The sequence below is a fragment of the Arxiozyma heterogenica genome, assembly GCF_036370985.1.
Source record: "Arxiozyma heterogenica strain weizmannii chromosome Unknown scaffold_5, whole genome shotgun sequence".
NCBI classification, from domain to species: Eukaryota; Fungi; Ascomycota; class Saccharomycetes; order Saccharomycetales; family Saccharomycetaceae; genus Arxiozyma; species Arxiozyma heterogenica.
Window position 1 is genome coordinate 468,085 of NW_027042658.1, and position 12,567 is coordinate 480,651.

The 12,567-nt window shown below is 30.2% G+C and overlaps 4 protein-coding genes across 4 annotated transcripts; 3 read left to right on the forward strand and 1 right to left on the reverse strand.

Annotated features, from left to right (window-relative positions):
* Window positions 1–7: 7 nt before the first annotated feature.
* PWA37_004050 (uncharacterized protein) lies at window positions 8–4,432 on the reverse strand (the record flags this gene model as incomplete). The annotated part of the gene is made up of 1 exon (XM_064860553.1): window positions 8–4,432. The coding sequence occupies one exon, from the start codon at window positions 4,430–4,432 to the stop codon at window positions 8–10; it is 4,425 nt and encodes a 1,474-aa protein (XP_064717570.1).
* Window positions 4,433–5,297: 865 nt separating this feature from the next.
* ARC18 (Arc18p) lies at window positions 5,298–5,998 on the forward strand (the record flags this gene model as incomplete). Its single annotated transcript, XM_064860554.1, has 2 exons — window positions 5,298–5,303; window positions 5,441–5,998. The coding sequence occupies 2 exons, from the start codon at window positions 5,298–5,300 to the stop codon at window positions 5,996–5,998; spliced, it is 564 nt and encodes a 187-aa protein (XP_064717571.1).
* A 568-nt stretch (window positions 5,999–6,566) lies between these two features.
* Window positions 6,567–8,516, forward strand: ART5 (Art5p; the record flags this gene model as incomplete). Its single annotated transcript, XM_064860555.1, has 1 exon — window positions 6,567–8,516. The coding sequence occupies one exon, from the start codon at window positions 6,567–6,569 to the stop codon at window positions 8,514–8,516; it is 1,950 nt and encodes a 649-aa protein (XP_064717572.1).
* A 2,985-nt stretch (window positions 8,517–11,501) lies between these two features.
* On the forward strand, window positions 11,502–12,566 carry PWA37_004053 (C2H2-type zinc finger protein; the record flags this gene model as incomplete). Its single annotated transcript, XM_064860556.1, has 1 exon — window positions 11,502–12,566. One exon carries the CDS (start codon window positions 11,502–11,504, stop codon window positions 12,564–12,566), a length of 1,065 nt encoding a protein of 354 aa, XP_064717573.1.
* Between the last annotated feature and the right edge of the window lies 1 nt (window position 12,567).

Here is a 12,567-nt window from a genome sequence, read left to right on the forward strand (position 1 = left end):
TAAAAGCTCATCCCCAGAAATCTAGCGACGCAACAGTATCATAACCCCGGGCATCTTCATATGCATATAAGATTTCTTGAGTATTGGTTTGTAGTAATCTAATTTTATCCCCAAGAATACAGCGGACCAATTCACCAGTTTCAATTTTTCTAATTTCAATAAAATTAGTATTAAAGGCTAAAATATACGGATACCAGATAGCGAATTTTTGCGGCTCACCTTCCCAATGAATTATATGTGACTCTTTTTTCCTCCACCCTTGATTATTAACAAAAAAGGCAAATTCCGTGTAACATAATAAAAACATGTTGCCGACTCTATAAATTGCCATAGGTTTCAATGTGTCTTTAAGTGCAAATTCTAATGAAGTATCTGCAGGGTCTAACAACGACTCATGTGCATTTTGAGATATACTAACAATTTGAAATCCCTTCTTACAACCGATACATAAATTTGCTTTAAGGAATGAAATAGACACGGGTTCTGAATCAAATAATACCTCAGTTACCTTTTTCTTTAAATTCTTCTTTGTATTACTATTACTACCAGTACCAGAAAATGCAGGTGGTTCTAATTCAAAAAACTTGATAGAATGAGAAGAACAATGCGCGGTTACAATTAATCTTTTACCGTTACAATCACCTTCAGAAAAGAAATTAACATGGTTTACCAACTCTTTGGCATGCTTCTTGAAATATGAAGTCCCGTTATCACCTGCGTTTAAAAGCGCCAATGGACATGTATAAAGCTTTTTATCAATCAATAACAAAATACACTGAAATTGATCCAAAACTGCTACTTGTAAAACATTACTTCTCTGGACTAATTGTACCAAAGAAGAAAAAATGATATATGTCTTTTTAGACTCCCTATTTTCCTGTCTCTTAATATCAGTAATATAAAGACCTAAATTCGTAGCGATTAATAATTTTCTACCACCATCACATGTACTAACACTATTAATTTTATTAGCATAATCAAAAAATTTATCAGTAACTTTTGTAACATTTATTATGCTTGTTGAGTCAATAATCCTTTGTTGTTCTTGCCTAATCTTTTCTAATAAAGTTTGTAATCCTGCCAATTGAGCTGCGTATAAAGTAATTTGATATTTTTGTTTAGCACCATAATATAAAAACGTGATTGCATTCTTAGGATTAGCAATATTATAGTCAGGTCTAATTACTGTTCCTGCTGTATCAGGTGCAGATCCAATGTACCTTCTTAAAGGTGGCATCTCTTCTGCTGGACATACAAATAATAATGGTAGTGGAATTGGTCTTTGGAAAACCTTATGCTGATGCCATTTATTTACAGATTTTGCCTTCAGGAATAACAGCATATTATCCAACAAATAGAATTGAATATCACCAACTGCACTGTTATCTGATTTAGAAATTTCCTTTCTTGATAGAATACCTTCATGTTTAATCTTCCGTTTTTCGTCATTCAACCCCATATTAACATATTCATTTTTAAAAAGGATTTTCTGCTTCAACAATTTCACATCGTGTCTATCTTGCGCAGTACCACTAGCCTTATCAATTCTCTTCATAAAATCACGTAATGCATCCATGGCTCTGTTCAAATTTTCCAAATCTTTTTTATCCTTGACTTCATCTGACGATTTCATGATTTCTCTGACAAGTAACATGTACCTACCAGGCCTAGATACACCCTGAGATAAAAATGAATCAATCCCATGTCTTAATGACGAATTCATCATATCATCATCAAACCTTGCAAAATATGGGTTAACTGATCTTTGAGTCTCAATCAAATATTTAGCATATGGTCTTGATGCAACATATGAAACAAATGGTTCAAAGAATGGGATGAATCGAAGAAAAATATCACCGACCCCCCTCACTACTGGACTGGCTTTCTGTCTTTCAGTCAATGCTTCCAAGAATCGTCTATTAACTGAATAAATATCATTAATATGAGCAAAAACATGCTTAATAAAATTCTTACGTATATCTGCCGGTATGATATTTGTCTCAGCCAATGTTTTCAAGAATACATCTCTCGTAACCTCTAAAGACTTAACGAAATTCTTTTCAGTGATAAACACTTCGTATATTGCTTCTTGTCTTTTAATCTCCTTCTTGGGCAAATCCTTCCAGACTTCTTCGGATACAGAACTTGTCCAAGAAGGTTTCTCTTCTTCTTCTTCATCCAAAGCTAAAGAAATATTTCTCTTAAGACCTCCGTTAGGTTTTAAATTTAACCTAGCCTGTTGTTCTAGTCTCCTTGGACATGAAATAGAATAGCATAGTTTATCTTTTGAACAAGTTGGAGAGTAACAATCTGCGAGCAATGTGAAGACACCATTGACGTTGTGTAGCGTGGATGGATCTACTTGCTGATTCTTCCACGCAGACTGATTAATAAATGGGTTATTACTGCTAGTATTGCTATTGTTATTATTATTGTTGTTATTGTTGTTGTTCATTAAAGAAATATTCATTGATGAAGAACTGGTCATAGAAGATAACCTATTCATAAGAGTAGTCACATTTGTATCAGAAGAACTAGCGGTGTGTTGACTTAATAAAGATGATCTTGAAATAGCGGTAGGCACACTGGACTGATTATTTAAAGTGACTGTGGATTGTGATTGTGATAACAACATTAATGGGTCATGCGAGTTAATTGAAACGATCCCAGTATTCCCAGACCCGATAAACCTTGAGTTATCAGTAAACTCATAGACTTCAAATGGGGAATCTCTTAATCTATGTTCATAAACAACATCGTGAAACAATTTTTGTGCATCCAGAGATCTACCTAATAACAATGCAACGTTTCTATCATTTGATCTTAATATGGAACAAAGGACGTCGACTGCTTGTTGACCAGTAAATGCATCTCTATAAATTAAACCGTCCTTTTTATATTCTCCAAGAGGCATAATTTTTTTGAATCTTGTTGCAACTCTTGATAATAAAGCAGGATACACCTGTGGTTTTCTATACGTGTTACTGTTACCATTATGACTACGACCATGGTGATTATAATTATGATTATGATTATGGCTATGACTGTGGTTATGACTGTGACTGTGACTATGACTATGACCATGATTATGGGAATTTGAAGAAAGGGTGGCGTTAGAATGAGATTTAGTTATTGACATAGACATATTTGAAGAGACAGGTGTAAAACTACTACGTCTACGATGATTTTTACTATTACTATTACTGTTATTGTTATTATTAATACTATTTGAATGATAATGATGCAAAGATACACCTGATGCAGAGACAAAACGTTTTGAAGTTAATGATGCAGAGGAATTTCTTGTCTTTAACCCTAGCCCTATAATTTTGGAATGTGTATTGTTATTACTATTGTTATTGTTATTACTATTATGATAACCAGTGGAAGTAGTAGTTGGAGTAGTGGCATTAATAGTTGTGGTGGAATTATTAGATGAGATATGATGGTTCAATAAAAAAGAATTTAATGTTTGAGAACTGGCTGAGGAATTTATATTTTTATAACACACGTTATTACTTATATGATTGTTAGTGTTATTTGTGTTGATAATATTACTATTATCATTATTGTTATTGTTGTTGTTATAACTGTCTTGTTGTACTTCATTTGAATGAGATCTTCCAAAGAGACCAAACCCTTGCAAAGGTGATTTTCTTGAAGAAGATAAGACAGGTGTATTATTATTTGATGAATTTGAAAAACTTGTTTGTTTTTTCAGTCCAGCTATGGATAATTGTGGTAAAGAAGGTTTCTTCTTTGGTATTATACCATTCTTGAACTTTGAAGATGAACTTACTAGAGGGGATGCCTTGTTGTTAGTAGTATTAGCATTAGAAGGAATAGTATGATAAGGATGATGATTACTAGAAGTATTATTATTCAAATTTGGATTAGATCTATTCTTTTTTATAATGAGTGGAGAAGTTTTCATTTTAGTAGTATTATGCGAATGACTTTGTTGATAGATATTTGGGTTAAAGCCTGAATTATTATAATTATCATATATTTTTCTGGGACTTGATATTGGAGTATTATCATTACTTGATAGACTCTGAGTATCTGGAACATTTTTAATCGTGGTCATTTTATCCAATATAAAATTTCTTTGATCAGTACTTCTTTGTAAAGTATCGACATAGTCATTGGGTATATTCTTATCAATATTATTGTAATCATAGTTATTATGTTTTCTATTATTGTTTCCTATTTCAATATAGTCATTTAAAACATCTTCGTTGAATATGTTATTTAAGTTTGGTATGTCCTCGATTCTGTTCACCATTGGGTGACAATTATCTAGATTATCATCATTATTACTACTACTCCTACTATTACTGTTTTTAGTATTATTATTACTGGACAAACATGGTTTTATATCAGGTAATCTTTCAATACCGAAAATCTCTTGATAAAGTTTCAACCCATTCATAACTTAAATAGCCGGATATGCATATATTGTAGATGTATATAAACAAATATATATACTTGGTTTAGCCACTATGTTTGTTAATATTGGAATAAATCTCACACAGACACACAGACACAGACACAGACGCACACACACTCTCTTCTTCTTTTTCAACCCTAATCGAAGTTTTCGAAGATAAGTGTAACAGTGGAAAAGAACAAAATTGCAGTAAGGTATACGGTATACAAATAAAAACAGGAATAGACAAATAAAAAAATAAAAAAAAAATGGATATATATATATATATATATATATATATATATACTGATTGCTTAGTAGACTTGCATGTATGTTCAGAGAAGCAAAAATATAAGGTATGCAGTGTTTGCAACAACATTCTCTGTGTGTGTCAATTAAATCAATGGACCGATCAATCAAGTACGTCTTATCTTTTCTTTCTTTCTTTTCTTGCTTTTCTTTCTCGTTTTGCTCGTTCTAAAATAAAAATAAAAAAATAAAAGAAAGAAAAAAAAAAAAAAAAAAAGACGGTTGCTATTTTTAAATGCCGCCAATATCCCGCCAATATCCCGCATCAGAGCAAAAGGGGAATAGGGGAGGGGGAGCAGACAAACACCCAGACCTCCCGTACTCTCTACCGTTGGCGATTTAAACAGAAAAAAACAAGACAAAGAAACCCAAGAAGAAACTCAAAAGAAACGTGATTTCAGAAGCAAATAAGGAATGTATAATTTTAGACATTGTTCCAATAATATAAATTTTGCACTCAGTACTTTGAACATGCATATCCACACATAATATAAATATATATGCATATATTTATAGCTGTACTCAACTAGTTTTACTTTAATATTGATCCGATTTTACAATGCCAGTATGTATGAAGTTTTTTGATGACTTTTCTTACTGTTTGATTTCTTTTAGTTTCATAACAACTCATAATCTTACTTACTAACAACATCATAAATCTATACATTCCATGGTTATTCAATCTTTTGTTATTACACACAGGCTTACCATTCAACATTTCCATACGATCCAAATACAGACCGTTTGATCGGTAATTTTGTTATTATGCCAATCAAAACCAAATTCCGTGGTCCTTCATATCCATGCAACTCGGATTACGACATAATCGATGAATGTCTCGACCTTTTCCGTCCAAACTCCTTTTTCAAGAACTTCGAGATTAAAACACCAAGTGACAGACTGTTGATCTACGGAATCCTTTTCATCAATCAATGCCTAGCAACTATCCAACCACACATGTCCTATAACGATGCAGTTAAAGCTTTGGTAAATCTTTCATTGAACCATTTTGTCTTACCCGGCACGCCCGGCTTCCCACTGAATTCAACCTACCAGGTCCCTATCGAAGATCCGCAACAGATGGCCCTTTTGAAATCTTATCTAGCTCAGTTCCGTCAAGAACTCGCCATGAGATTAATCGAACGTGTTTACACTGACCCTAAATTGGGTGTAGAAGCAGAACAGGACAAGACAAAGAATTCACCAAGCAAATATTGGCTATCTTTCACAAAGAGAAAATTCATGAATAAATCCTTATGAACATTACCCTTTTTTTTTTTCACTTCTCCAAAATTCTCTCTATAACACTTACATACACACTTATACATCTATAAATACACATGTACACGTATAAATATATACACGTATGTATACACACTCATCTATCTATCTATTTATCTATCCATCTCTCTGTTCAAGCGTACACATTTTCTCTGTTTCTTTCTAAGAAGAAAAAGAAAAGAAACAGAAAGGATATTTATGTGATGCATAAATTTTCCGTAAAAACAATCGCTTTCGAGAGAGGACAACACGCTCAAAGAAAAAAAAAAAATAATTATATTAATATATATATATATATATATGTAATATCCATACACAGAGACACCCACAGACACATAAATACATGCATATATGCATTTATGTACGTTTAATGACTTAGGCCAAATATCTTGCTTTGCTTTCTCCCCCACCCGCTTCCTCTATTTCTTGCAAGAAATTAACATAAAAGCAAGTACACAAATCATCTCAATATAAATGTTTTAAAAGTTACGTCCCAACCTTCTTCAATCCTTTTGTTTTGAGATAACACAAAACAAAGCAACAAATAATGTTTTCAATATCATCTTCTAATAAACAAATCATAAGAATCAAAGATCACGATATTTTAGTTGATTCACCGTACAAGGATACGATCTTGATATACGGTAATCCATTAGAGAATGACCAGATTCCGTTGAATGGTACAATCAATTTCATAATCGATGTGGATTATTTGATTATCAAAAAAATCTGTTTAAGAATGATCGGACAGTACAAATTGGAATTTATTCAAATAGGTACTAAAAGTTTTCACAATAATCCTTCACATAACATATCAGTTACATCTTCTTCTTTAGCGTCTCCGTCACCATCATCATCATCGTCCAATATCAACACAGTGTTAACAAGGACATCAACTACCAATCCTGCTTCTACTGTTAATCCTACTGGTTCTACCTCTATCACAAGTGGATCTATTGAAATCAATGGCAATAATAGTATGAATACAACTAATGGTGTCGCTGTGGTGAAAGAAAATTCTATTATATTTGAATGTTTATGGAATAATTTGTTAGCCAATAAAAATGGTGAAATTATTACTAATATAACTAACAATAACAGCACTACTACTACTACAGCTACCAACAGTAATAGTACTAATATAAAAATGCCATATAGTAAGTTTAAATTAAAGAGAAATAACAGCAATTATAATAATCATAGTAACAACAATACTTATAACAGTAACAGTTCATCTATTATCATAGATATTACACCTGATACAGTAACCACCATAAATATCCCTGAATTAAATAAGTCTAAGGCTAAAATACGATACAAATTCCATAGAGGTAAATATTCAATCCCCTTTAAACTTATGTTGCCTAATGATATACCTGAAACTATCGAAGGTCTACAGAGTGGTTCAATCCTTTATACGTTGGAATCAAACATTGAATGCAAATATGCTAATGACTTTGGCAATAAATCCACCAGTTTAATACATCTTAATCTCAGCCGTAATCATAATAGTTACAGTCATACCAATAACAATACTAGTGATAATAATAGAGAAGATGATACTCTGGCTAAAGTTTATAACCCTATACTGTCACAATATCATAGATACAAATATTTACGTATTTTACGCACTTTATCGTCAAACAATTTGAATGTTGATGAAGAAATGTCTATCCAAAATACTTTACCAGATAGATTACAATACGAAATCAAGATACCTAGTCGTGCAATACCAATCGGTGATTCAATACCCATACAAATCAAGATCTTCCCGTTTTCGAAACAGGTCAAATTAATTAAAATTAGTGTTCATTTAGCGCAAAAATATTATATTAAAGATTCAAAAGGCACTATATATGATAATGAAATTATAATATTCAAAAAATCTATCAAAAATTTTGGCTCTTTATTATTGGAAGACAATAAATTGTTTAAAGAAATTGATTTTATATCAAAAATTGATTTGCCAAAGGATTTAAAATCGTTGACACAAAGTTGTTCAATAAGAGACGAAAAGTTTATCCAAGTATTACATAAATTAAAATTCCAATTAAAATTCAAAAGATACGATACAAATGTAAAACAGTGGAAGAATTTTCAAATTAATGCCACTATACCATTGATCCTTTATATATCACCATATGTCAATATTAAAGGTAGATTGGTATATTATGATCAAATGACTGGTAAGATCCACTTTCGTCCAGGTGAATTAATAGATTTATTTAATGCTGAGACTAATTGTGTAGGAGTACCACATTTAACTAATCTAAGATCATTACAAGATTATTCTCCCTTATTTGAAAATATTCATGGTCAACAACAACAACACTTGTTAAATGATATACCCCCACCCCCAACTTATGAAGAATACAATAGAGATCAATTGATTATACCAGATCATCATTTGACAAATAGATTACGTAGAATGCTTATTACTGATAATATTCCAAGTTATGAACAAGCCACATCGTCGAATCATATGATAAATACATAATTCATTGCTTATGTCGACTCCCTTCCCCTTTTAATAGTCTATAAATAAAACACATATATCTATATTAGGAATTGAGTACAGCATATAGTTGAAATGAGTTATTTGATCTACAGAAATCAAACAAAAAGCAAAAAGAGGAAGGCAATGTATGAAATGACTAAATCCTGTAAGACCTTTATTTTAGCGTCAATTCATCAACATGATATTTATTAAACCAAAAAGAATAAACATTTTCCATCATTTGCCTTCCCCTTAGATATTTTTTTCTGCTATTTTTCAATAGATGCTATCATGTTCCATTTGATATTAATTTTAACTTTGATTGTGATTTAAAAGCAAAATAAAGTTTATTTATTGTAAGATATTCTCAAACAACTAGTTAAAAGTTATACGCTAAGTAGTATCATTCTTAAAATATATATATAACAATTTATTTTTCACAATTACCTGTAATATTTGTAGCAAAGACAAGATAATACATTTTTATCAATCTTGGTGAGATTTTGAATAAAAGAATAATTTTTTAAGTGCGAACTGAAACTAAGCTCCAACTCAAATAACACAAAAGAAAGAACTCAATAACCTATCTAAGTAAATTATACTCAATGAAAGACTTTTCATTCTAGGTGACTTAGATAATAAATGAATTTTTTTATTTAAGGCACAGACATAAATTACTCAAGTTAACAAATAGGAAATTCATCAATCTTGTACAAGAATTCCACCCCTCAGGTTTATTCAAAAGCTGGTTAACTAGATAAATGTTTCTACACCAAAAAAAAATACAAAACTCCGTATTTAACAATACCGTTCCTGCAAAATCATGGAGAGGGAAAAAAAAGTGGGCCGGCCTTTAGGAAAAAAAAAAACATAATATAAGAATTCTAATTGTTTTCTGTAGGAGTAAGGAGCATATTATTAGTGGGGTGATTGTTTATAGCACCAATTTTAATTTGTTTAATTTTAAACGTATTGTTGACTATATAGAACTAGCGTTGTTTTTCCTATTATCTCCCCCATAATAAATGTCTTTATTTCTAGCCTTCATATATCGTGCCATTTTATTATCGATTTCTTTCTTTATGTGTCCTCATGTGCATCTTGTCTCCATTGTAATTAGACAGTTACATCACCATGAACGGCATTTCCTTAAAATATTCTTCAGGCAGAAAGTCTCATAAAAAAAAAGGAAAGAGTATCCTTAAAGAAAAGTTTACAAAGCCACTAAAATCCTATGGTAAATTGATGTATGTCTAAAGTTTTCTCGACAAAACCCTAGTATTGGTATGTTTGACTAAGAAACCATGCAATCAAATAAATAGTTGGTACATGAACAGAATCGAATATACGAAGATACACCAATGAAAAATTTATCATCAACTTTTTCCTTTGTAACAACATAAAATTCTTTACGATTAAAATAATGTTTATACTTAGTTATTATTAGAATATTTTGTTTTCATTTTTTACTCATTTGCTAAATGTTTCAATCAATCATCATATGTTAAGAAGAAGATATAGATATATTGCTAGTTATTACTAAGTATTTTGAAAGAGTTTCTCATAGGATTCACAAATTTTAAGAAATAATTAATACATAACAAGGACAAGTTACTATTGAGTCATTCTAATATAATGTGTACAGACTGAATATATATATGAATATACACATATGTATAAAAACTATGTAAATAGATGATCGTTGATGATTCTACAATATTTTTACAAACCCTAACATCAAATATTTATGGTAATCAGAAAAAATTTAAAATCTTGTTTCTCGCCCAATCTTTTTTGACGTTGATATCATATCTATATTTTCTTTCTTATTTTTTGGTCTTTTTTTCAGGAGAACCACCACTTTTCCGGTCTTTACCCCTAGCCCTTTTCTCCCGGATTTCTATTTTGATTCAATCTATTAACTAAATAAACAATAAAAATTTTTCATTTTTGTATAAAGCCTTCCAATTGAATTAGATGTAAACAGTCACACAATAGTTATTGCTTTTATAGTTATTGTTTATTTTGTTTTCTATTTATATGGATCAAAAAATAATAAGGCCACCTTTTTTTTTTATTTCTATTTCCCCCTTGTCTCTTCTTCCTTCCCTTTTTTATGTATCGTATGAAAGCATATATGGAATATTTACAGTTAATTTTTTTTTTATTTTATTACGCAATGTTCTGCAAGTTGTGTTCAATGTGAATTTATTCGAAGCTATTCATAAAACAGAAATATACATTACGAGAAGAAGATTCGGTCCAATATTTTTTTCTCGAGAACTATAGATATAACAGGCCAAAGTAAATTAAGATTAGATTAAAAATTGTTGTTATAATATCATGTTGTCCCCTTTGTTCTTGCATCATGTCGTGATACTATTCTTTCTTTCCCTTTCTATACCATGTGTTCTTTATTCAATGTAATAATCTTATTCATTTGTTTCTGTATGTACGTTGTTGTATGTTTGTTTGCCTTTACCTGTATTTTTCTCGAGGATTTTACTTACTTATATATTAATTAACTATTCTTTTTGGAGCATTTTGTGAACACTTGCTTTTTTAATTGTTGCTTAATTTATCGGACTTCGGATTTATTAACCTTGACAACAGACTAATTCATTATATTTATATTTATATTTATATTTCCATTGCATATAATCTTATCAATTCAGTACCCTTTATTTCATAAAGTTTTTAAATATTATATAAGATATCATACTAGATATAATTAAAAGAAGACAACCAAAGCATAACGATATCAAATCGTATAAAAGTGAGGAACAGAATTTTAACAAATATATGTACATATGCATACATATGTATATATTTATATCGCTTGACATCAAAAATATTGAAGCAATATTTTTTACTTGATACATCATTTAATCAATCGATATATATTACATATAATATCTTCCAGATATTTCTATTACCTTTTTTTATTATTTTATTTTATTTTTTAAACTTCCCTTTTAACTTTTTATGGTAGTGGCACAGAGAAAATATATTTGTTCGTTTTGTGCTAAGGCATTTTCAAGATCTGAGCATAGAATAAGGCATGAAAGATCACATACAGGTTATAAACCTTTCCAATGTATACTATGTCAACATTCTTTTGTTCGTAGAGATCTGGTCCAAAGACATATCAAAACTGTACATAAATATGTTTTACTGAATAACAAAGATATTCTTTTAGAAATTATAGACTCTTTAAATGAACTTACAGATAACAAGAACAAGAATAAGAACAATAATAACGATGGTCACACTAAAAATAAGACTACTATTCCTTCTAACTTTAATATTTTGAAAATATTAAAAGATTTAAATGTCAATCTGGAAAGGCACTCAAATTCAAATTCAAATTCAAATTTTGACCATTTTCACGTTAAAAATAACACAAATACTGATGGCAATAGCCATATATTGGCCGTTACAGAAGACGAACTTTCAATATTGGACAAAATAGTTAAATTTTTTGTTAATTATAAAGATTCTATTAATGATCCAAAGTTGGATATGAAAAAATATTCTAAACTATATCATAAAGATAAAACTTCATCAATTGTAGGGAATAAGAGTGAAAGTAAACAAAACGATACAGAAACTTGCAAGAAACCATTTTTAAATACTTTATCAAATGGAATGGTGATTTTCCAAAATATTTCAAATAGTGTAAATGAAGTTGAAAATGTTAGTAACGACAATAAAAATGCCCTTGATACATCTCTATTTGTAACCCAAATATGCTCAGACGATATCAATTGGATTAATTATATCAATAACGAAATATTTATCAATTTAAGGAATGAATTGCCAAGTCTTTCCAACTTTAACGTTTCAGATTTTATAAAATATTTCAATAATGGTTTTAAATTTATTTTGGTTCATGGAGATTTTAATGATGACGAATCGATAAATATATCTTCCATCTCCTCATCACCTTCCATTTCCACTTCTTCTTTTGCTTCCAATACAGACAATCTCCTTTTTATCCACTATTTAACTCATTCTTATAAAAATTTGGAATCTTTATGGGGGGGTTAAT